Genomic DNA, 26,908 nt, shown 5'->3' on the forward strand with positions numbered 1-26,908 from the left:
TAAATTATTTTAATACAGTGTTTCAGATTTTTTCCCCCTCTCTTACAAAAGAAAGACTTTTGGCCTAAATATTCTCAAAGTGTTTTTTTGGCACTAATCTTGCACAATTCTCTCTTCTCTCCTACACCTATGATATAAATGTGAAAGTAAATCTGTTTGTCTTGATTAACTGATATAGTCAATATAATTCCATAATTTACTAAAGAATTACATTTTAATGGCTTTGGTCTCTGATCTTATGTTAATAGGAGACAGGAGATATTAGGAAATAAACTAACACTTATTGGGAACCTGTTGTCAAGTACTGGGGCTAGGCTTTTCATATACAGAGAAAATTAATGCACCGATACAACCACCTTATAAAGTAATAAGCAATCTCTCTACCATAGAGGAAGTGAGGCTCGGAGTGGTTAACTGCTGTCTAGGATCACATAGCTAGTACGTTAAAGAGAGTATCTGGACTTAGGTTTGAATTCAAAGTGCATGCTATTTCCACGTGGTACTTCCTACTAAAATTTACAGGTAGCCTTCCAATAGTCAATTGTATTAACTTTTTCTCAACCTAAAATAATATCTTTGACCAGAACTGCTGAAAAGGAAGAAAAGCAAAATATCTTACGGCTACTTTTCTGCCCTTATTTAGATATGTATGTCCAAAATACAACAGGATGATGTGTGAGACAGAGTAATGGAGAAAACAAAGAAATTGTACAATCTGCCATTGACTACATGACAACACTGCTTGTGGACATTTTATTCACTTTAAAATAAATATTGTGCTGTAAAACTGTCTAGAACTAAGATCTGTAGTATACAGTAGGCAAGTACAAAGGATAGCCAGCACAGTGTGTTTTGTTAAGATAAATCATTCTAAGTCAAAAGAGAAGACTCATTGACTGTCTATACCAGGTACATACTTTGGGGGAAAACATACTCATATTAAGGAGAAAGAAACAGAAGTTCTAAGAGAGAAGCAACCTATTGCAAATAAGAGTTTCTTGAGATTAAGAGAGGAGAAGAAAACTTATACAAGAGGCTTTACTATGCACTCAGTTTCTAGTTTAATACCTGGTAGAGAGCAGTTGCTAAATAAAAATTTGTTGAAAGGATTTCAGGCACTAGAATTTACATATTTAACACAGTCTCTCATTTAAACAACCTCCTATCAATTTCTTTCTTCATTACCTTTCCTTCATTAACTAGCAATATATACTATAACTTACATAACAAATCTATTATTTAGAAACTTTCAACAGGTGCAACAATTATGACATTTCATTAGGATGGACTCTAAATTGCTTGGACAAGATTTATTTTGGAATCACATTATCCAAGCAAAGAAAAACACACAATCAGTTTATAAGACACGACAAAAATGAAAAATGTAAGACAAATGTCTGCCTTAGAAGTTTATCAATAATCTCTTATATACACATATACATTCACAAAGTGGTTGAGAGTCCTTTTATACAATCCTTTAGATGCGGTCCAATGACTGAGAGCTCTATAATGGGACACATGGTCAGACAAATCATCGTGACTTCCAATGGTCTTTTTTACCCCTGAACTTTGTTATCCTTTAGCTGGGAAGAGAAAGAAGTCCATTTTCATCTGCTGTATCTAAGATTTTACAGATCACTGGAGATTCAACCTAAAGAACAACAATAAAACCATTAAAAAGTTGCTAAGCTGAATACTTTATTCAGTATTATTCTGCTGAATGAATACATATAAATTTGATTTTAATGTATATGAGTCCTTGTTTTGGATAAACCATCCAATGTTACTTCTACAAGTTAAGCTTTTTAGAAAACAATTTTTAGTCATCCATAAAAAATACCAGAGAGGTAGAGAAGATATTTTTATCTTTAAGTAAGAGAGAGAAAAAGAGTAAAGGACAAGAATAAGAGAAAAATATATAGCTAGGTCTTATATAACAAAAAGTAGCAGAATATGGCAAAATAATAAGTTGTACAATTCAAGAAAAAGGTAAAAAATATATATATATATATATAACCTAAAGATGGGCCAGGTGTTAAAATTACCAGATTTAAGATACTTATAATAAATATAATGGAGGAAATAGCGGAAAAGGTAGACAACATGTGTGAATAGTTGGGGATTTTAGCAGAGAAAATGAAACCATAAAAAAGAACTGAATGGAAATGTTATAAATGAAAAATATATCAAATATAACTTCATTCAAAGAAGTGGACAGGACACAGCAGAGGAAAGAATCGATGACCTTGAAGACAATTCAAGAGAAATGACATGACCCAAATTGAAACAAAGAAGAAGGCAAGAATAAAATAAAGGGTCTGAGATTTGGGACAACTTCAAACTAACACGTTTAATCAGAGTCCCAGAAACAGAAAAAAGGTGGGGCAGAAGAAATCTTTGAAAAGATGACGGCCAAAATTTTTCCAGAACTGATGAATTATATCAACTCACAAACTCGAGCTCAGTGAATTCCAACCAGAATAAATACAAAGAAAACCACCCTTAGACATCACATAACCAAAGGTAGAACCATATAGTTTCTAGAAGGAAGTAGACAATAATACCCTCATGACTTTGGGGTGGCAAAATTTCTTAAAACAAACAAAAAAATCATTACAATAAAATGGAAAAAAACTGGTAAAATGAATTTCATCAAATAAACTTTTGCTCATCAAAGGACATTAAGAAAACAAACAGTCAAGACAGATTGGGGGAAAATGTACAATAAAAATAGAAAGAACTCATGTCCATTGTATATTTGAGCTCCTAAAAAGAAATAAGACAAGCAACGACAACAACAAAAATGGGTAAAAGACTGAGAAAGACTCTCTCCTTGACCAAACCATAGTAAGGCTCTCCTGAGCCCTCTTTTTGACTAGGCCTCTTTTTGTTCCTGGGCCTGCCAAGTCCAGTTGCAGCAATAATTCTGATAAGTCAGTTCAGAGAGAATCCCTTACTCTCAATATCTAATCACCCTCCATATCTGATCAGATTTCTCCTCACTCACTTTTGATATCTGATCTTCCTGGCCAGCCTTCAGCAATAATTCTGTTAAGTCAGTTTAGAAAGAATCTCCTACCCCTATGTCTCCTTTTTAGTAACTTTCCATCCAGTGACTACTCCTTAAACCCTTCACTCTGCTTGCCGGCTATGCATCCCCAGCTGCCTCTGCTGCATCTGGAGGTGAGCTGAATCTCTCTCCCCTACTGTGATAATCTTGACTCCTGTGGCAACAGTTCTGAATAAAGTCTTCCTTACTGTTTTTGTGTCAGAATCATTTTTTCTTTAGAAAGACTTGGCTAGACACCTCACCAAAGAAGGTATACAGATGAATAATCACATGAAAAGGTTTCAACAGTTTTTATATGGGAAATGCCAATTAAAATCATGAAAATGGCTAAAATACAAGACTGACAACACCAGGTATTGGTTAGGATTTGGAGCAACTGCACACACACTGCTGGCAGGAGTAAAATGATGACAAGGCTGGGTCTAAAAAACATGCTAAGTCAAAGAGGCCAGGCATAAAACATTGTAGACTATATGATCACATTCATACAGAATCAAAAAAGAGGTAAAACTGATCTATGGTATCAGAAATCAGAAAGGAGTATCTTTAGGATTTGAGGGGTGCTGACAAGAAAGGGTTATAAGAAAATTTTCTGCAGTGATAGATACCTTGTTTTGGGTAACAGTTAAATGGGAACATAAAATTGTCAAAACTCATCAGAAAATATTTAAGAACTTTGCATTTCATGTAAATTATACCTCAATAAAAAGATATCAATTTTTACAGAGGTAGTATTAGGACTATATTAAACTTTGGAGACTACTGAAGGTCCTTTCTAGACTTAATGCTAAAAATTATAATGTGGCCCCAAACTGAATTCCTGAGTATTAGTTTTCCACTTACCCCAAGGATATACTGACAGGAGTGAGGCTCTAGCATATATACAGTAACAGCATGAGGAGAATCTGATTCTTTACACCTAAAACAGAGACTACTTTAAGACACTGTCCAAACCATACAAAATCATTTTAAATAGTTTTCCTCTCAAGGATAAAAATGCCTTGTGATTTTGTATAATTTAATAAATAATTGAAATAATTTGATAACTATTATAAACAACTTATAAATAACAATTATATTATAATTATGATTTCACTATTTTATAATAAAACAATGTTTTATGACAAATTATGAATAAATACATTTATCTATAATTATATTTTATATTTTTATAATCTTTTGTCCATAGGAAGCACACTAAATAGAAAGGCATAAAGCATGATTTGATGGTATAACTTACTTTAGTTTTACAGTCACCTGTCTTGGTTTGTCAGTTATATCACAAATATCTCCATTCCCATAAAAATGTGACACCATCCTGAATTAGAAAAACACACAAGTTTATTAAACTAAAACTTCACTCATTCAGAGTAATTGTAATGGGTAGGTAAGAAGATGGTTAGAGGGATCAGTTTTGCATTAGTTAAAAAAAAAGACTATAAAATACTCCTTAAAAATACATATTTCTAAGGTTATGTCACAGAGAAAGCCTTTCAGCTTCTATAAAGAGAATATAAAGTTGAGATACTTCTTAATGGTTTAATAAGAATGATCTTCAACTTGCATATTATTTATTTGTATATAAATAGTTAAGGTTAAATTGCTTTTAAAAAAGCTTTCTTTTAAAGTTAACCATTTCCCCAGCCCTGTATATTATCTGCTTTGTGGAATGGTTTCCCCTTCTTCCCATCCTCCATTCAGCTCCACTCACTAAAATACTGTAATGCAGGTGTACAAAGGTAAAGCCTAGGCTAAACTATAAATTTCAAAGAACAGGAACCAAACAAAAGTTTTAATTTTGCTAGCCTCACATTCCTGTGCTTCAGTATTTGTTGCACATGATACCATGAGCTATTTTCACTTGAAACATATAAACATTTAAAAAATTGATCTGTTTAGCATATTAATACTTAAATACCTATCTCTTAATTTTGCTAATTTTGATTTTGGTCAGTCCAAGAAGTCAGCACATTCTGAAAACAGAGTCTCTCAATACCATCTGTGCTAGGAAGGAAAGTTAACATCTGAGAAGGAAAAAGAATGAATAATTTAAAATTCATTGGGTAATGGACTATAAGAAAAGCTAAAGTTTAGTTATTCTTGGGAAAGAATAGATTAATTTACTTCTGCTATAACAAGATAAACCTAATAGCTCCAAAGAGATGTGAGGTAGTTTTTCAAAAAACAAAAAAATTGTTTATTTTCAACCATTACCCCACAAAGATTAAGTAACAAAGGGAAATGCTGGAGTATGTTTAAATAGAATTAAGTAACTTAAAGAGGTAAAGATTACACATGAAGGGGGAAAATGCTTTATAACAGCCTTAGACCTACTACCTGGAATTGCACCAGTGTTACTACCACCACCACCACACTCATTACCACACACCACTGTCAAAGGTAGCAGCCAAAGTTTATTGCATGCAATTGCCAGGCACTACACTTTACATGAATTACCTCCTTTAAAGGTCATTACCTCATTTAAAGGTCATAACAATTCTCTGAGGCAAATACTACTAGACAAGAAAAGTGAGGCTTACGAAGATTTATGTAATTTGCCCAAGGTAGTAAGTGAACAGCCAGTATTTGAATCCAGGGTGTCTGACTTCAGAAACTGTGCTCTTAACTATTACACTATGTTGTTTCCTCTCAAAAAAGAAAACTAACCTAAAAAATGTCCCTGAAAAAAACTGACCAAAGATTTTACTTTAGAATTATGTTTTTCAATATTCTGAGTTTTAAATACTCTAAGATCTAAAGGCAAATTAAGTTAATATTTACCTGACTGTCTGGGTACCATCATCTTGAAGGTGATAGGCTCTAGCAGTATTCTTCTTAGCCCATTCAATGTGTTCTTCTTGGTTCCATGTCCCCACAACCACAGAGGTTTTCCCACTATCCTTGTCCTAATATATGAAAAAATATTTGTGACAATGCATGCTTGACATCAGGTGACATTTATGCCGATGGCCTATAAGCTATAGACCTTATCTTCATCTGCACACTGGATATCTATGTTTAGATGTAATAATGTTAGTCAAACTCGATAAGTAGAAATTTGAGCTCATTATTTTTTACTCCTTGTTTCTCTTTATTATGAAACTAGTACCCTCTAGTCAGGTTAGGTCCCAATGTAGTTATTTTTGACTCTTCTATTTCCTTTCTCTCCTACATTTATTAGTCCTGTCAATTATTTTCCTGGAGATGTTCTTGGCTTCACTCTCTCTCTACATGTCCACTGCCAACATCTCACCCCCAACTAAGAAGTGAGGTAATCTCTCACCTCTCATACCTAGATAATATAACCACATACTACTGTGATTCTTACTTAAATCTTTGGCCTCTCTTAACCTGCAGCCACACTGAGCCTATCTTCATACTGCTCTTTCAAATGCAAACCTTCAAGTTATACTAGTTTTCACACTACTCATTTGACATATGATGCACTATATACTGTCCTATACGTGGACTTCCTTCCTTCTGTCTTATTTTCCTCCCCTTCCTCTTCTTTCCTTCCTGTCTTCCTTTTCTTCTTTATATTTTATGCCAGGGACCATGCTGCTGGGCACTAATATACATCTGATTAGTAGAATTAAAAATCCTTACAGAGGCAAAGGAAACAGGCACAGCCACTGCTATAGTGGAGCTTACTGCTAATGGAAGAGAAAGCCATTAAACATTCTTTCAGCAACTACACTGTAAATTCCTAAATACACAGGGATTAGAACTGTATTGAATTGTTTAAGAGGTTGGATATAAAGCAAGATTGCCTGGGTTTGAATTCTAGTTTCACCATTTACTACTTATGTGATTTTAGGCAAGTTACTAAATTTTTGCTTCAGCTTCCTCATCGTGGAATAAAACAACTCATCTCTTAGGACTGTTATAAGCATTAAATGAGTTAATATGTGTAAAGTACTTAGAACAATGCCTGGTATACAGTGAGCACTATATTTGTTAGCTACCATTATTTTATCTCTCAAAGCTCTTAGCAGAGTTCTTCATAAAGTTCTAGGTTATATGACCTTGGCTAAAATAAGTCTGGTAAAACCCAGTGTTGACAAGTGTATGGGAAAACAGCCATTGTTAATGAAAATGTAAACTGGTCCAACCCTCTGGAAGGCAATTGTTCAGTATGCATACATTTTGACCTAGCAAGTACTAGAAATGTGCCCTGTGAATATACTTGCAAAAGTTCAGAAACACAACTATTTAAAAATGCTCACTAAGATGCTGTAACAGCAAAAACTGGAAACAACTCAAATGTTCATTAATAAAGGTCTGGTTAAATACACTGTGGGTATAGACATAATCCTGTGTACCTGCTGAAAAAAATCAGTTGTTGCTGACATGGAAAGATCTCCAAGGTACTAGGTGAAAAGAACAAGTGCTGAGCAGTGCATTTAGTATATCTCTTCTGTATAAATAAAAAAGTTACACCAACACTTACATATAGGCATTTTTTCCCTTGTGGTGGGTTAACTAAGAAAATGTTAACAGCTGTTACTTTTGAAAAATGGGACAATGGTGGAGGAAAATTTTACGGTTCATTCTATATTTCTGGCATATATTCCTTTAATTAAAAAAAAAGCCACTGGGTATTATCAGGGCTGTACTTAGATGACACTTTATCTTTTTTTGTATTAGTAATAAAAATAAGTAAAACATCTATAAAGCAGCAAGAACAAATGGAAAGCATAGTGAAATGGAACATCTCAGGTTTAAGTGAAGAAAAAAAGTCCTAGTTTACACATGCCTCATAAATTTGGAGTGATTTAAATGTGGAAAGTGAGTTGATCTTTCCCAGTATGACCCGTCTTGGAATTTAAGATCGGATCAAAACATCTCAAGAGGACAAATACAGTATTTTCTAATTATTAGTTATTTATTTTAGGGAATAAAAAGAGCCTTTTAAAACAGTCAGATCAACATTTATTAATGTTTGTCTTCAATGTCTAGTAGTTTACCTTACTAGGCAAAGTACAACAATGACAAAACTACTGGGGCTTGAATTTCAGAATTTAAGCAGCTTTGGCTCAAATGTGGGAGAATAATGATTCGTGAAGTTATAAATAAAAGGAAGAATAAAGAGCCAGTGCACTTAATCTTAAAACTTATTTTAAACTTAGATGATATGGTACCTTCTTTTAGCTGAGAAACTTGCTGTATTTATCCTATTTTACTAACTCTAGTGATAACATACTATCTTACCATTCACTTTCTTAATTTCAAGATGAGTTATAACAATAACTAATTTCTTGGTCAAAGCTAAAGACGTCAGTCACAGTAGCTTATTATTCCTCCAGGGTCATAGTAATACAAGAATTTGAGTAGTTAATAAACACCGTTACTTTAAGATGATTTGACTTAGTCTTAACTAATACCAAGCTTTCCATTCTCCAGAATTTAGAGACACTTTGATGAGTATTTTCATATTAAAATCATCTCATAATTAAAAGTAACAACAACTCCCAACCCTTCTATTTTTCCCCACAAAAAAATTTTGAAACTTTAATCCATCTAGTGGCAGAATGATATAAACACTGTTCTATACCTCATGGTATTGATGTACGTGTTTGCCATAGCAGAATTCATATTTCCACCAACCAACACCCTACAAGAAAAGAAACAGATCAAGTTATAGTACAGAGAAAGGTGTACTGGGGTCTGTCTCAATATTGCCGCATGATAGTGATGAACATTTATATAATTAAAAAAAACTGTACTAGCAATAACATGGTTGAAAATCAAAATTAAAAATTACTTAAAAAAACAGACATACAGAGAATGATTGCTGTACTGCCCTGGTAAAATAAAGTAAAATGAAAATTCCACTTATAAGTGTATTTCCCACTGGAGCTCTTAGTCAAGGGCAAAATTTTACCTTTGTAGATATTAGCTCAAGTTTTAAATGTGATTGCTACATAACCAAAAGGTAGGTTATACAATCACTGATGCCCATTTCAGCAATTAGCCAGAATCACAGATGAAGTATTTATTTATTTATTTTAAAATTTATTTATTTAACTTATTTATTGGCTACATTGGGTCTTTGTTGCTGCACACGGGCTTTCTCTAGTTGTGGCAAGTGGGGGCTACTCTTTATTGTGGTGCTCTGGCTTCTCATTGTGCGGTGGCTTCTCTTGTTGCGGAGCACAGGCTCTAGGCATGTGGGCTTCAGTAGTTGTGGCACATGGGCTCAACAGTTGTGGGTCACGGGCTCTAGAGCGCAGGCTCAGTAGTTGTGGCGCATGGGCTTAGTTGCTCTGCGGCATGTGGGATCTTTCCAGAGCAGGGCTTGCACCTGTGTCCCCTGCATTGGCAGACAGATTCTTAACCACTGTGCCACCAGGGAAGTCCCTGAAGTACTTATTTAAATACATTTTTTTGGTCAAGTAAAGGTCAAGTTTTAGCCTGTGAGTTAAGAAAATATAATGGCTATGCATTAGATTACAGTGAGATGCAGAGAGAAAATGTCTATCGGGAAGCTTCCAGAGTTCTCCCATTTCTCTATAGACAAAAAATCTTTTTCAGTGCTATTAATGCCCCTTGATGAATAACACACAAGTGAAAGCTGCAAGATAAATATTTAAACTGAAGGGTCACTTCTCACCCCGTGAAAGCAGTAGGAACCACTAAGGAACTCTTTTATGAGTTGGTCATCTGTCAATTTGGATATGTGGGTTGTTCCAACTGTGAGCACTGGCTGAGAACCAACAGCAATGGGTTTGTGGATTGCTGGAAATCTCTCTTCCTTAGTTGACTGAATATCTTCCTAAAATTAAACAGATATATGTTTAAGGGTTTCTTTGTCACACCATATTTTTAAGTCTGACCTAAATTATTATTTTTAAACTTTAGAAAATTTGGAAAAAAAGAGTATTCCACTTATTTTTTAATGTGTTTTAAGAAAATGAATTTTGCAACACTTAGTAGCATAGAGAAAGCTCTAGACAAATGTTAGTTCCATCTACCAGTTAGGGGCATGGTGACCATTCTTAACATACAGGGATAATTTCCATTTCATATATTTTGTCTCGTTATTCTTATTAAGAACTTTGCTATATGTTAGGTTTTGTGTTTCTGCATTTAGTTTTGGAAAATGTGATTAGTGTGGGTAAAGAAAGGGAACAAACAGGCTAATGAAGAGCTGAGTGGGAGCCAATATGAATATTATAACTATTCAAATGTCGCAGGACCTGGTTGTTGCCCTGGAGGAAACTGCAGTTTAATAAAGGAAGCGTACAGGGAACAGCAGATTCACAGAGGCAGGGGTGATTCAAACAGACTTTGACGAAGAACTGAAACATGAAGACTTCATGAAGAGAAAACCCTTGATTAATTTGTGAAGCATTAATAATTTGTGACTTACGCGAATGTCTGTGTATGTGTCTTGTGTGTGTGCATATGCACGTGAACCTAAGGAAGGGGTAAGAGCAAAGATGTGTGGTATGGTATGATACTTAAAACCAAAGAGAGAAGCAGGCACTATATGATGGAAAACTATGTAATGCTAAGAAGTCTGGACATTATCTTTTAGGTTTTAGGCAAAGATATGGTACGATCAGATTTCTAAGTAATTACTTTAGCAGTGGTAGGGAAGAAGGAACGGTAAGGACAAATCTGGAGGTGAAGAGTCAAATTAGGAGCTGCAGTAACCCAGGCCAGAGATGAAGTGAATCTAACACAAGGGAGTGACAAGCAGGGTGGAGAGAAGACGACAGTTATGATAAAGGTTAATGAGTTAGAATCTGGTAGTTAACTGGGTACTCACAGTAAGCAGAGAGGAAATGAATCTACATCAGAACTGAAGAAGTGAGTGTACCAACTAACTGAATAAAATAATAAAAAAAAATTAAACAGTAAAATGTATAGACTCCTTTTTCACCCGCTGTAGTTGCCATTGACCAACTGGGTTCTTTTCTTCTTTTTCAGCTTGTAGGATTCACCGGATGCCTACTTTGGAAATCAATGGCCCTATCCTCTCTTTCCTCCAATATTAAGAACAAAGATTGCCAAGATGGCTTCTTGTTTTTTGAAAGAACCTTGAGTTTTACACATAACTTCTTCTACATTCAGAGCCTAGTAGTATGCTCCTGGCACTATTTTAAGTATGGAGTATTAAAAATGAAGCAGACATAGTTACTACTCATGAGGAGCTAAGGTTTAATAGACTAAAGTAATTACTTAGAATACATGAGACCTATAGTAAGGTCAGTGAAGAAAAGAGTAATAATGCATAGTGAAACGTGCAGCTGAGAAAAGAGGAAGAGGTAGGAAGAAAAGAGGCATGACCACTTATTATTGTTTCTTGTAGACAGAATATCTACTTTCATTTTTAAGGAAAATTATTCCAATAAAAGCAAGATGATAGTAGTTTTTGTAGCAGGGTTTGGAAATTCATAAAATAGATTCTTAATAAATCCAGTAATTTCCAAATTAATGTAATATAATAGCATGGCAGAACATCAAGCCAAAATTCTGATATCCAGATATGTATTTTTACTTAAAAAAGAAAAAAATTCTTCATGGTAAAGTTTGTTCACACTTAAAAGGCAAACCATATGCCAAATATCACTTTTTTAAAGAAAAGTTATGTGTAATAAACTAAATTTCTAAAAAAAATTATTCTGACATAAAGATGATCAGTTTTGAGTAATTACTCATCCTACAGTATTACCTAAGATTTTCATATACAACATGTACTCTAAAGATGCTAGATATTGAAAGCATTATCATCTGGAGCTTTTTAAAAATAATTTTTCTCAACTTCCAGATTAAACACATTAATTAAAGAAAAATAAACTGGCACTTCTTCCTTGAAGAATAAAGTTGGATTTGTGAAGCATTTTGATCAAGCTGACTTTTAAGTACCTGTCAGTACTTAAATCACTATCAAGAAGAGAATTCCATATTACTCAACCATGAAAAGGAATGAAATTGAGTTATTTGTAGAGAGCTGGATGGACCCAGAGTCTGTCATACAGAGTGAAGTAAGCCAGAAAGACAAAAACAAACACTGTATGCTAACTCATATATATGGAATCTAAAAAAATGGTACTGATGAACCCAGTGACAGGGCAAGAATAAAGATGCAGATGTAGAGAATGAACTTGAGGACATGATATGGGGGGGCGAAGGGGAAGCTAGGATGAATGAGAGAGTAGCACTGACATATATATACACTACCAAATGTAAAACAGATAGCTAGTGAGAAGCTGCTGCATAACACAGGGAGATCAACTCGATGATTGGTGATGACTTAGAGGGGTGGGGTAGGGAGGATGGGAAGGAGTCATGGGAGGGAGGGATATATGTATAAATACAGCCGATTCACTTTGTTGTTCAGCAGAAACTGGCACAACAGTGTAAAGCAATTATACTTAAATAAGAGCTAAAAAAAAAAATTCCAATTCCAATCTTTCCATACATCACTTCAAATCAAATGCAGATTAAAGTTAAGATAACTTTTTCCTCCTATCAGAAATGTCAGGGTTCACAACATCCACAAAGAGTCTGGCAATACTTTTGCAATTAGTATTCAAGAAGAAGGGGAGAAAAAGGCATTGTAGTGAAATGTTAAATGACCCACTGTTAAGTACCAACAGCATACCAGGTATCATGCAAGGAGCTGGAAACCCCAAATAGTGAAAGCATAGTTTATTTTCCCTCCTTTTAAATGAAGAACCTGGTGGCGCAGTGGTTAAGAACCCACCTGCCAATGCAGGGGACACGGGATCGATCCCTGGTCCAGGAAGATCCCACATGCTGTGGAGCAACTAAGCCTGTGCACCACAACTAAGGCTGTGCCCTAGAGCCCCCCTGAGCCACAAGTACTGAGCCCACGCACTGCAACTACTGAAGCCTGCGTGCCTAGAGGGCGTGCTCCGCAACAAGAGAATTCACCACACTGAGAAACCCATGCACCCTAACGAAGAGCAGACCCCACTCACCACAACTAGAGAAAGCCCGCACAGCAATGAAGACCCAATGCAGCCAAAAAAAAAAAAACAAACCAAAAAACCCAGAAGAACCATAGGAAAAACAACCAATTTTAGCCATGTAAGTGCTATGATGGAGGACTGAATAAAATATGAGACCACAGAAGAGGAAACATTGATCTCTTCTGTGGGTAACCCATTAGAAGTCCTGGCTCATTTGCAAAGGAAGTGACACTGGAAGCACATCTTCAAGCACACACTTGATGAATTTCTATTAGTTCATCAGGTGTAGGATAGGAGGGGAGAAGACAACAGAAGAAAAGGGAAAAGAGTACATCCAAAGGCAAGGAGGTTGGAAAGAATGCGGTACTTTTAGGAAACTCTTAATTTGTTCAAAATAGCTGGGATGAAAGGAATGATGATGAGAGATGAGGCTGAATCCAGATCACAAATGGTCTTTTTTTTTTTTTTTAAATCTTTGGCCATGCCACATGGCATGTGGGATCTTAGTTCCCCGACCAGGGATCGAACCTGAGTCCCCCTGCATTGGCAGCACGGAGCCTTAACCACTGGACTGCCAGGGAAGTGCCCACAAATGGTCTTGCACTCTCCTTTGATAAAATCATTGCTCATGCCTCATCCTGAGGTATAGATCATGTTAATCACCAAAATATTAAATAATCAAATGTTCATTTCAGAAAGAACATTTTATCAGCTGTGTGGGAAAGATTAGAAAGAGGATGCATGAGAAGATTAGTTTTTGGTCTTAGGAAACGATGGGGTCCTGAACTAATGACAAGACAGATTTGAAAAGCAGTCAGAGGATAACACTGACTGCACTGAGTAAATGATTAGAGTTAGAGATGAATTAAGAGATAGGTAAGAAAAAGGACTCAGGTTTCTAACTTGGACAACTGGGTAGAACACACTGCTTTAAAAGAAATGGGGAAGAAAAGAAAAGGGTCAGTGCGAAAGAGAAAAAAAATGATAAGCTTGAGATCACTGAAAATGTACACATGTTCAACAGGCAGATGAAAAGGGAAGACAGCATATCAAAAGGGAGATGCATCAGAGAGAGGTGGTTAAGAGGACAGGTTCTATAATCAGACTACTTTGATTCTAATCTCTACCCCATCACGTGTCACTTCCCCTCTCTGAACCTCAGTCCCCTAACCTGTTAAGGTGGATAATAATAGCGTATCTTATATGCTGTTGTGAGGATTAGATAATAGCTGTAAAGACTCAATACATATTAATTATTGTGATTGTGATTTGAGTTCAGGAGAAAGGTCAGTGTTGCAGATGTATACGCATAACTCACGGGCATAGAAATGGAAGTTGAAAGAATGGCCGTGGATGAGCTTACTAAAGGAGACTATGTACAATAAGGAGAGAAAGCAGCTATGGATAGAACCAGGGGGACTTTAACATTTCAAAAAGCAGGAATTAGAGAAAGAACTAGTACACAGGAGAAGAGAAACAGAGAGAACCAGAGATAATGACCTGAAGGAAAGAAAGGATAAAAAGTTTAAGCTTCAAATGTTCAGCTAAGATCAAGTTATGCATATGTTCAACAAATTTATAACCAAAAGATTGCTGTTAACTTTAATAAGAACAGTTTAAGAAGAATGACAGAATGATGATTTGATAATAAATAGCAATGAGCTGAAGAATAAATAAAGTGTTAGGAGATGGGTTGTGGTCTGTTTTTTCAAGAGGCTAGCTGGGAAGTCCAGTTAACTAGCTAAAAATTAAACTTAACTGAAATGAACAGGATGGCAAACTTTAAAATATTATAGAATCATGAGCATAAGAGAATGCTAAAATACATTCTGAGAAGAACTAGAATAAGGAAAAGAATTAAAATCAAAAGAATCGGAACTGATAATTTTGAGTCAGGAAAATAAATTACTACTACTATACTACAGAAATCATTAAAAAACTGATAAATGCTCTGAAATTTGGAAAAGAAAGCACTGAGGAAATACTGTTACATAATTCTCATACCTCTTTATTTCTCCTAAAAGGCACCCTTAGGATTTCTTCCTGCTGTTCCAATTGTCGTAGGGTGAGGGGTTTAAATGGTGATCCTGGTAGTGACTGGCAAAATATGTCATTCACAGGAGATGCTCTGAATCTATTCAGTGAGAACAAAGCATTAAAGCTAAGCGTACAACACTTTAAAGCACGTGTGCATTTCATGTTTAAAATATTAAATCCACATCCTACCTATATTTAGGATGATTGCACAAGAGTGGTGTCAAAATGACAACTTCATATTCACAAGTTGTAACTTCAGCTACTGAAAGAATTTCATGCTTAGATTCAGGATGACATATGTACATCACAGTACTTGATCTGGGCCGGTTCTGTTTCAAACTACAAGGTGTACCATTTCCCATTCCCACTGGATAGTAGGGTGTCATCTGACCTTCGATATTTTTAGTGGGAATCTTAAAAAAAGAGTATAAGACAGACTTTTCATTAGAAAGAGAGGTGGGGTGAGGATGGGAGAAGCACTTATTCTGAAAGGAAGAAAACTACATTTTATTTATAAACTAACATTTATAAAGGTAACATTTCTGTATTTTCTATAAGCTCTCCCTCTAATATCCTTTTGATTCATATTCTTATTTGAGCAAATACATATTTTCAGAGCTAATTTAATACAGCATAAAAGGAAATTTTTATTTGGTGCTAAAATTGAGATTTACATTTATATAAAAGGTTATAATAACACGATTAATATGAATTATTTTAAATAGTTGTAAAGAGAGAGACTAAGATAAAATATAGAAACAATATACTTGGGCTGGTCAGAGCTTTCTTCACTAAACTCTTAGTGAATGCTTGTGTTAGAATTTAGATTCTAGAGATTTGACATTTGATTTGTCAAAAAGTAGGGCTACAGATTAACCTATCTCCTATAACAGAAATCTAAATACTGTACAGGTTCAACAACCTGCTTCCTCTTCCTCCCTGTTATTAACAGACATACTTCTCAGCATATAAACTCTTGTATAAAAATCCATTCAAGGCTGGCAACAAATGAATTTTCACAGAATGGGGAAATAAAGATCACCCCAGAAGACAAGGATTATTAAGGAGTTAGCTCCCATACTTTTATCGACATAAACACAAGAAAAATTAAATGGAAGGGCTTTAAAAAGATATTGTTAATAATATCTCCAAGCAAGCTCTTTGGAGGCAGGGAGCTCATCTTGTATCACTTTGGTACCCTGTCAGCACTATATCCAAAACAGGCAATAAATAAATGTTTCCAGGGGAAAATATTTTGAGATATTGTATACTATTTTCATGCTAGTGTCTAGAATTAGAAAATCCTGGGTTAAAATCCAAGCTTTGAATTCACTAGCCTTATGACTTGGACCAAATTTCAGTTTCTGTCATTTGTAGAAGTAGAATAACAGTGTGTATTCAAAGGTTGTAGGGAGAATTAAGCATTACCCTTTGTTACATGCCTGGCACAGTAACTGGCTTATAAATTGGGGCTCAATAAATGTTAGTTTTCTTCCCTTACCCTTTTCTTCCTCTTCCTTTATCATTTCACACTTTGAATTCCATCTTGCTATCCTCCAGAGCCAAAAATATTTTGAGATAAATATTTTATCTCAAAGGTAGTCTGTAAAATTAAAACCTTTTAAAATAGCAATGCTATGTGTGTCTATGCATAGCTTATCAATTCCCCCAAAGCCACCCTTTTAAGCTACAGGCATCCCTTTTAAGTAATTTTTAAGACCTTTTGCTTACTTTACTTCTAATGAAAGTATCATTATGATATGAAACCATTTATAGAAATATCCTTTACCAATAAGTTATTTAACTTTATGGAAATTCTTAGGATTCATAAAACATTCCTTGAACCACAGGGGCATTTAAAAATTGTAATTAGTCACCCTAAGGAATCATTCTTTTTAAACAATCCTATTTTTCAGTCACTAATTATGCATTCACATTCAATAAACATTCATGAATGGCCTACATTATGTCTGGCACTCTGCTTTGCACTGCGGGATAAAGAGATAAAAGACAGTCCCTGCTTTTAAGATGCTTGCAGTCTGGCAGCTTGTTATTTACATTTATAGTTTATCTGTTTTACCCACAGGAGACAGGGTCCAAACAACAGAAAAAATGCAAAAGCTCCTATTATAATTGTTTCCAACGTTAAATAGAGGAAAAGAACTACTGCTAAGCACGTAAGTGATATAATGCTATTATAAAAACTTTCCCAGACACATCTTTAATAAATTCATTTATTTTTGTATGATCTTAAAGTAAATAAAAGTATCATATCATAACTTTTCTCAGAAAAACCTAACATACCGCAAATTTTCTTTGACCAAATCCTTTGAGGTAGTTGACAGATAGTTAAAGAATATATGGCTATATTCTGTCAACTAAGTTGTATAAATTCATGTCTAATAATAGATTTTAAGAGTGAAAAATCACCAATTATCACTTGCCTCTTTTGATTTTTCCTTTTCGTCTGCTTCTTGTTCTGTGGATTAATACAAAAGTAAGTGTAAACAATGAACAGTGACTTATATACAAGATATAAATGACTAAGTTTTCAGTCAACTTTGTAATCGTAAACTTCTTTCTAAAGAAGACCCAAAACATATACATAATTTTTATCTTACTACTTCTAGCTAGATTCCTTGAAATAGTTTCATTTGAAAGAAGTCATATTTAATCATTACATCTTTATCTAGGAAATACTCTATTTGAAGCATAAAAACTGGCCACAACAGTTTTCTTCTGAAGTGTTTTTATCTCAGTGAAAGGTTTAATCCTAAATGAGTTGACCAATTTGAATAATATCGATTAATGAAAATATTTCATAATTTGAGGGATACATCTATATGTCTCCATACATAAAAACTTTGCTTAAACCAAAGACTAACACTATATAAATATAACACATATATATATCTCATCAGGTTTTAAAAATTTACTAATAGGTAAAAAAAAGCATAATGTTTGTTAAAGCAGAAAATAATGAAAAGATCTCTTTGAAAAAGTTTTCTAAGGATTGTTCAGAAGTTTTAGTGTTTTAAAATTCATACAGTCTCCAACAAAATGTTTTCAATTCCAATTTGAACATATTCTTTAAACTAAATATCAGCATTACTACTAAATCACTCTGTAGAAACAAACCTTTTTCGGATAGAAGGTTCTTAGCCAACATATTCCCAAGGTAGTATTCATGAATATTTACTTTCTATATTTAAAAATAAAATAAAAATGTAGTAAGTATTTTGCAAATACATTTTTTTTTAAATTTTATTTATTTATTAATTATTTTTTGGGGGGTACACCAAGTTCAATCAGCTGTTTTTATACACATATCCCCATATTCCCTCCCTCCCTTGACTCCCCCCCCACCCTCCCTCGAGTCCCCCCCACCCTCCCCGTCCCAGTCCTCTAAGGCATCTTCCATCCTCGAGTTGGACTCCCTTTGTTATACAACAACTTCCCACTGGCTATCTGTTTTACAGTTGGTAGTATATATATGTCTGTGCTACTCTCTCGCTTCGTCTCAGATTCCCCTTCACCCCCCGCCCCCTCCCAAACCTCGAGTTCTCCAGTCCATTCTCTGCATCTGTGTCCTTGTTCTTTGCAAGTACATTTTTAAAGAATACAACTTAAAACCATCAATCTCATTATTAAAGTTTTCATCTTATAACGTTCCATATTTCAGATTTTGAAGAAAAAATACCTGACCACTTTCTTTTTCTTCATGGTACTGCCGAATGTGTTTTCCGTGACATACTTCGTAAGTCCAATAAGACTCAATCTAAGAGAGATGGATATATTTAAATATACAAAAGTCACACAACTCAACTGAATTACTTTCTGATATTTTAAACAACTGTGTAGATTTCTCTGAAGATTTAGTGTAAATGAAAGCTATTATTATGCCTCAGAAAATATGAAATTTCTGAAGCCTATTCATTGTTTTCACTAACCAGCTAAATGTGAAAATTCTATGAAGGAAAAAGGCCTAGAATACACCTGGGGTCTGTAATAAGTGCCTGGCCAAGGGATCATTTTCTACACAGCCTAAAAAACAACAGTGAGCATTTTTTATTAAAATTGTATATAAGGAGACTTGGTTTTGATCTGAAAAACATTCAAAGCAGTTTGGTAAGTGATATTATTTGATACTTGATATTATTGGGTGTTTGCTGCATATACTATAGGGAATTTAAATGAACAAAATACTATTAAGAAACAGTTTAGATTTACAACTAACTTAAAATGTGATACAACATAATAAAGAGAAACAATTATTTTCAAGGGTCTATTGGCTGCTAGAAATTTATTTTCTAGTTATCAAGTGAACATAAAATACATACTCTGTAGGAACAACTGCTCTGTTTAAATAGTGGCTCCAACAGCTCTCTTGGATTTGGACCTTTATAATCCTTCTCTTCTTCCTATGAAAGAATTAGAGTTTAATACAATTATTCTAGAACTTCACCCAACTCTGCTGTTTAGGTATTAACCCATTGGTCAAATCACAAATGCTTGGAAATAAAAGGGGAAAAAAAGTCAAAACCTTTAATAAGATCCTACAGTATGCCACTTCTTTCAAAAGAATTGAAGTATATGCAGCAACATGGATGGACCTAGAGATTTTCATACTGAGTGAAGTAAGCCAGACAGAGAAAGTCAACTATCATATAATATTGCTTATATATGGAATCTAAAAAAATGTTACAAATGAACTTATTTACAAAACAGAGTACAGTCACATACGTAGAAAACAAATTTATGGCTACTGGGGGAAAGGGGTAGGGGCAGGGATAAATCGGGGGATTGGGAGTGACATATACACACCACTATATATAAAATAGATAACTAATAAGGACCTACTATATACCATAGGAATTCTGCTCAATACTCCGTAATGACCTCAATACTCTGTAATGGGAAAGGAATCTGAAAAAGAGTGGCTATATATATCCACTAATGCACTTTGCTGTACACCTGAAATTAACAGAACACTGTAAATCAACTATACTCCAAAAAAAAATGAAGTATAAAATATGAAGCCATAAAATAATCTCCCATTCTTTCTTCTCTTAGAAAAAGGTTTTTGAGTATCAGTTTCCTGTACAATTCTTATAAACCTACTTCAGTTTTTAAATGCTTGTATCCAAACAAATTCTAGCTATGAAAGCCTCAGAATAGTTGAATCTTATAGAATACACTGGAAAGTTTTAATATACTTTCCAGTTTTCCATATATTTTTACATTTCAGACTTGGATGCCATAAATATGTGTGTAACTGCATATCTGTGTATTTGTCTTAAGGAGGATTAAAACAAAATGAAATAGATAGCTGTCTTTCACAGATTTCAAATCTGAACAAAACCTAAGAAAGCACTCACTGAGTTTAATACTTCCATTTTACAGATTGTGAAAATACTATGTACTTAGCTCAATAAATTTATGGTGTAGAGGAACTGAGTTTCAAATTTGTTCAAGGTTCCACAGCTAACTATACCCTATACCTCAGCCTCCTGGCTCCTAGGCTGGTATCCTTTCCATTTTACCATGCTGCCTCTCCTGTTTCATCTTGAAAGAAGTCATTGCCTTGAAGGATGGATAAGAGGCAGTTAGGACATTTTAGGAGGAAGAAACGGGCATGAGCTAAGGTAGTGACAAAGTACAAGGCATATATAGATTTACTTATTAGCAATTCTTTATAAAAAATGTCACATTTAAAATTTTATCTTGTTTCAAAACCGTTATTTCTATAAAAGAAAGCAAGTGCGGCATTAGATCTCCATTTAAAACATTAATAACTGGTTGCTAGTTTTTCCAAGTTGAACTCTAAAAATCAAAGAATTCAGGAATAATAAAAGTGATTACTAACAAAACTGTAAGTCAGCTATACTTAGACAAAAAAGTGATTACTATATTTACAGTAAGACAGGATTACTGAGAAACCTGTCTCTCAGTTTTATTTTAAAGTATGCAGTTGCAATGTTTTAAATAAATATCTTTGGTGACAGGGATTATCAATGTATTTATAAAAACTTACCTCATCCCCACTTGTCACAAGGGGAAGAATGCATTTATATTTTTCTTTGTGTGTAGTTGTCATGATGACATAATTATCTTCTTTATACAAAACTCCAGTTGTAGGCTAAAAATTGAACAAAAAATGTACAAAAATGTACATTACTTTATCTGATTAAACTGAACTATACTGAGTAACTTACAGTCCCAGGTCAAACTAATTCATCACTCCAACAGGATTTTTAAACATTCTTCCAAAGGCAGGGAAAACATTCTACCTGTTTTTTAATGTCAAAATGAAGATGACAAACTTTATCCTGGTGTTACAATGTAACTGAAAAAAAGGAACAAAAATAAAGTTTGGAGTATAAAGAAAAAAGTAGTAATGCAACAGACTGAAGTTATGATACGGATTAAAAAGCATTAATAGGCAATGAATGTTCATGGATACACCATCACTGAATACTTATTACTCTTATTAACAATTACCACCTATATATGAGAATCTACCACACTTTGCAAACATACTCTCAATTCTGTTGGATAGGACACCTAAACATAATATAGTGCAGTATTTTTCACATTTGAATAACATATGTATAAATTACTTAGAAAAATCACTGTGGATCCTCTGTGCTAACTTAACTTTTTTAGTATGTATAATGGGTCAGCAAATTTTTTCTGTGAAGGCTCAGATAGTAAATATTTTAGGCTTTGTGGGTCATATGGTCTCTATTGCAGCTATTCAACTCTGCCATTGTAGGAAGTAAATGCATAGGCAACATGTAAATGGATAAGCATGACAGTATTCTGAGAAAACAAACATACAAACAAAAAACTTTATAAAGTTTGGGGTGAGCCAGCCCAAAGGTGTAGTTTGCTGACTCATGGTATATATCAACAAAACTATCGCGCTCTACAGTATAAAACCAAACAAATTCACAAATCAAAATGAACCAGTGTAATTCAAATGAACATTTCAATTAATATAACTGATATTATTTAACTAAAATAAATCTCTGTTTTGTGATAGCAAATATGTCACTAACTACTAAGGCAGAGGTTTTCAAAGTCTATGAGAGGTGTTTTGTGACAATTCAATTCTCTCTCTTCTCTTCTTACAGTATTGTAAAACCACTATACTATTTGGCTATCCCTGGCAAGGAAAGAACCACCCTTATTACATACCTCTGCTCTTTTCTCAATCTAACAAAAACAACTCTTAACTATAATAAAACCAGTACTACTTGAAACTGATGTTATCAACACAAGTCAAATTAGGAGATGTTTTCCCAAGACAATAAAATAGAATAAAACAAAATAAAAAACATCAGTAAATACTAGCTGTATTAGCCATATGACAGTACCATATTAAGTCCTCTACATTATCATCTCACTGATGCTCAAAGCAAGCATTGTACCCATCTCACTGAAACGGAAACTGAAGCCCAGGGCTTAAATAATTTGTCTAAAGTAACACAGCCAGTAAGTAGCACAGCCCAGAGATAAACCCTAGACTGGTTCCATATTCTGTGTGCTCTTAACTGTTTTAACATATATTATTTGTAAGCTCTTTATTGGAATATAACATATTTGAATCAGCTTTTATTAACATTTTCTTAGATTACTATATAGACTCCTGGACTATGGCCAAAGATCCTTATTTAAAAGGTCATTATAAGTGAAGAAAGGAATCAAAGAGGTTTGGAAAGTTAGAATTGCAAAGCCGAATTTATGATAAAGGGATCCTTAGAAACATTTATTCAGTTGAGCCAACAAACTGCTATAGACATAACATTTATAATGTCTTTTGGTGTTTCTCAGATATATTCAGAATATATGACAGCGAGCTGTGCAAAGCAGGTCTTATATTCATTTAGTTAGCAATGGATGGCCTGAAGTCTTGTCAAATCAAGTAAAAGTGGAAAGTGAAGGTGGAAAAAAGTGAAGGTGGCGTATGACTTAAATGTATTCCTCTCTATTTGTGAAGTACCTGCAATCTAATGTTCAGAATTGGATTCTACAGCAATATTGACTCATTTACTAAAATGTTCACTACAATGCTAACAACGGAAAACAAAACAAAACAAAACAAAACTGCTTGTCTAGAGCCACAGCAAAGAAAGGAAGACAATTCTTTCTTTGTAATTAAAACCAATCTTGGGTTTTACACCTATGTGAGGAAATTCATTCCTTTGTCTACTGTTTTTAAGGTTTAGGTAAAAGGTAACAGTAGTAGAAACCATCACTCTTCTTATCTGAAGAGTTACTGTTGCTGCAAACATTTGTTTTTCATCAGCTGAGGAAGGGCTACTTTCCTCCTGGGTGAAACAGACCAAATAGCAATTCTATCTGAAACTCTTTGCTGAAATAGTGCAGCATTTATTGGGATCACAAAGTAAAAATTTTAACAAACTTTACCCTAATTTTTAGTAATAGAAATTACGGGGCAGAAGTTAACCTTTTGTGATTTTCTAAGTTAAAAAATTTTTTGATGTACTACTAAAATGCTTCCCTCTGATTTTATGTAACAGGTTTTTACTTAAAAAAATAAATTCTGAATGCACAGTATCACAGATAGCGTTTAAAAACTTGTTTTACATAACTTAATACCTTAAAGTATTTCCAGTGTAAAATTAAAGATTTGATAAAAATCAGATTTTAATGAAACTAATCAAGAGGGGTGTGGTCTTTAAGATTAAGGAACTTAAAAAGTATCTTGGTAGGAGATAAATTCCTAATGTTTGACATGAGTTTGGAGAAATTTAGAGGATAAGAGAGAAAACTATCCTGGGAGAGGGTATAAAATAAACTCAGTGGCACCACTTGTTAACATATATAACATGCTTCAAACCATGGAGTTGGTCACCATTTTTCCCAAGTGTAGTGTTTGGGGAAAGTTTTTGAGTGGGAATACATTTCTATATTAACAAAAGAAGTAGAAAGAAAATTAGACTTATTTTGTGTTTTTCCTTTGGTGAAATTCATGAACTCTGAAGTAATGAATAACTGAACACTTTAATGACAGAGAGATATTTCAGAAGGAAAATATACACAAAGACAAAACTGCTAAAAACCAGTAAAGAAAGAATATCATAATCATTAATTATTGTAAACATTTAAAAATGTACACATTTTTGGTGCTTAGTAATTTTTCTGAGCAAATCTGAAAAATTACATTATTATTTTGATATATCTGAATGGGAAGATGATTTAAAGCACTGAAGAATTTTAAAGATAAAAAAAATTCGGATCTTCTCACCCAGTCCCTTCCAATTTCAGGTGGTAAAAGATTAAGATCTTTATCCTAGTTCATACAGCTGCTTAGTTACACACAAATGTTCATCCAACTGGCCTATAAAACAAAATGACAGTGCCAGGTGTGGACGGCTGTAGTTTCAATTACACAAAGCAGGGAAGGGAAGGCTTTAGATTAGAAAAACATTAAAAAAAAAATCAAAAGACCAAAGATAATGACGCTTGGGGCTTATTTTTACATGAGGGCCACAGACCTTTTGCCAACTCATAGGAAAATGTCTCTAGATTTTTCTCAAAATAACTCAAAGAAAAAAAATTTCTCACCAAGTTTTCAATTGTGCCCATCGTAGATTATGCTTCATTGCCAAAGAAAAGTAACTCAAAATAAAATGTCAAAATAAAATTGTTAGATATAGGAAAGGTTGGTACAGCATATATTAAGACTGAGATCTTTTACCATAACCTCTTTTTAGCCAGCAAACGCCAGTGCCAGAAAGAAAACTGAACGATTTGGTAGTAACTTCTAAAAAAGGCTAGTTATAGTCATCTGCGTAGAGGTCAGTAAATTTTAGGGCCACATATCAGCATGCCTTTTTTTAATTAAAAAAACCAAAAAACCAAAAAAACACAGGTGCAAGAGTAAGAAATTTTACTGATGACGTTCTTTAACACTTGCCAAGTTCATGCCATGTGTGCTCTTTCGAAATAATAACAGAGGTTGGACTAAAATATTCTTATCCCAAGCCTCCTAGTTATATCTGACTTATAACAAACTTTCATATAAATATTTTAACATATCAATATCTCCTGAATAAGAACCTACTGTATAGCACAGGGAAAGCTATCCAATATTCTGTTGTAATGATCTATATGGGAATAGAATCTAAGAAAGAGTGGATATATGTATTTGTATAACCAATTCACTTTGCTGTACAGCAGAAATTAACACGACATTGTAAATCAACTATACTCCAATAAAAATTAATTGAAAAATATTTCTTGGCATTAATGGAAAGATAAATGTGGCTTCCCAGAGAAATATTTACTTAAATTTAAGAAACACTGAACTACCAGAATGGAAGAACTGAAAACAGTGAGGTGGAGAAACAAACCAGGTGTGAAATATTAGCAAAAACTAACATCTGCAAAAAGAAACCTGTTGTGGGAATGATGACGTCTGTTATCCTGCAACATTCTGTGCTGACATCACAGTATCATATATTCACATTTCAGTGAAATAATAATAGAGCAATATACTAAAATAGTCTTCCAAGTAGAACGACTGCAGGTAATTGGAATAAGAATAAAAAAAAAAAAACAAAAAACAAACACAACTTCTGCGGGGGTGGAAGGGAAACTGTTGCATTTTCCTCGACTTCCATTTGAAATAAATGAATTAATTACCCTACGGTATGTATCACAAGAGCCCAATTTTTATTGGCCTACAGTGGATGGGAAGACTTTTCAGTAGTCCACTCCTCAAAGGAAGAAGGATTGCAACTATTCATTACTTTGAGATTATAAAAAGGTCCTCAATGTAGTAAAACCGATCATAAAATCTCATGTTCTGGGGTCTTAAATAACATTCGTAATACTTCGAAACTGTAAAGGACTTTCTGAACAGAGCGTCGTTAACATCTCACAGGCCAAACAGCCCTCTGAGCAACAACTTTGAAGGAAAAAGAGCTGTGCGTATATGTACTGTGTGTGTATACAAGGGAGAAAGAACGAATATGAAAGAAGGAACTCATGTCTGCAGTACAACTGGTTGTGCAGGTAGCTGGTGTGTAATATTCCTTGAAGGAGAGAAGGCTGCTGGTGGAGGAAGAGCTGCAGATGACTTTCTAAAGAGAAGACAAATGTGTGAGCCTGACGTGGTTCTAGAAAAGCTTCTTCCACGGGGTGAGAGTGTTGGTAAGGTCTAAAGAGACAGATTTTTAAAGGGGAGAGCAGGTGACTGCTGGATCCCGAATGCGTAGCATGGAGGGCACCTCCACCGAACATGTCTGATAAACACTGTATTGAATGAATGAACGCGGGGTCAAGGAAGCTTTGGATTAGGGAAGGAGGCATGCTCCTGCAGAGGAGGTTCTAGGTGAAAAAAGCGTAGAATACCGAGGGAAGGGGCCGAACCCTTAAGTGCCAGAAGGAAGAGAGATGGCTACCGGGTTCGCGAGTGCACTGACCAGAGAGAACTCGGTGCCGGGCCAGTTGACTCGGAAAGGGATGTCATCGCTGAGCTGGGGGAGCGCTCGGCCGCCGCCGGACGCCTCTAGGAGACCGCAGAGGACAAGTAACACTGGCCCTCCTGGGACCAGACTGCGCGCGCCGCCGCCTCCTTCCTCCATCCTCCACCGCCGAGTTCTCCAGCCTCCGCCACAACCCCCCTCGGCCCAGAGAGGAGAGGAGGGGGAGGAGGAGGAGGAGGAGGAGGAGGAGGAGGCGGCGGCGGGACTACCAAGCGCCCGGGCAGCCGGGAGCCCAACCGCCGCCACGTCTCCTTCCGGAGAGCCCGGCAACACCGCCCCCGCCCCCTTGGGCTTCCCGCCACCGTTTCCGGGGCAGGCGGTACATCAACATCCGGGGC

The 26,908-nt window shown here is 34.9% G+C and overlaps 1 protein-coding gene across 3 annotated transcripts; it reads right to left on the reverse strand.

Annotated features, from left to right (window-relative positions):
• Nucleotides 1-739: 739 nt before the first annotated feature.
• Nucleotides 740-26,854, reverse strand: ERLEC1 (endoplasmic reticulum lectin 1). 3 transcript variants are annotated; one of them, XM_057743683.1, is made up of 15 exons: nucleotides 26,508-26,625; nucleotides 24,326-24,418; nucleotides 21,086-21,190; nucleotides 19,392-19,472; nucleotides 18,752-18,829; nucleotides 18,190-18,253; nucleotides 17,496-17,530; nucleotides 15,241-15,464; nucleotides 15,019-15,148; nucleotides 9,684-9,845; nucleotides 8,625-8,684; nucleotides 5,852-5,976; nucleotides 4,311-4,388; nucleotides 3,914-3,989; nucleotides 740-1,651 (listed from the first exon to the last, which is right to left on the reverse strand). In XM_057743683.1, the coding sequence occupies exons 3-15, from the start codon at nucleotides 21,146-21,148 to the stop codon at nucleotides 1,580-1,582; spliced, it is 1,248 nt and encodes a 415-aa protein (XP_057599666.1). In that variant the 5' UTR covers nucleotides 21,149-21,190; nucleotides 24,326-24,418; nucleotides 26,508-26,625; the 3' UTR covers nucleotides 740-1,579. The 3 variants fall into 3 exon arrangements, with proteins under 3 accessions (XP_057599666.1, XP_057599664.1, XP_057599665.1); XM_057743681.1 differs by lacking the exon at nucleotides 24,326-24,418 and having other exon boundaries at nucleotides 26,508-26,854; XM_057743682.1 differs by lacking the exons at nucleotides 21,086-21,190; nucleotides 24,326-24,418 and having other exon boundaries at nucleotides 26,508-26,854.
• Nucleotides 26,855-26,908: the final 54 nt, after the last annotated feature.

The sequence above is a fragment of the Hippopotamus amphibius genome, chromosome 7, assembly GCF_030028045.1.
Source record: "Hippopotamus amphibius kiboko isolate mHipAmp2 chromosome 7, mHipAmp2.hap2, whole genome shotgun sequence".
Taxonomy (NCBI): domain Eukaryota; kingdom Metazoa; phylum Chordata; class Mammalia; order Artiodactyla; family Hippopotamidae; genus Hippopotamus; species Hippopotamus amphibius.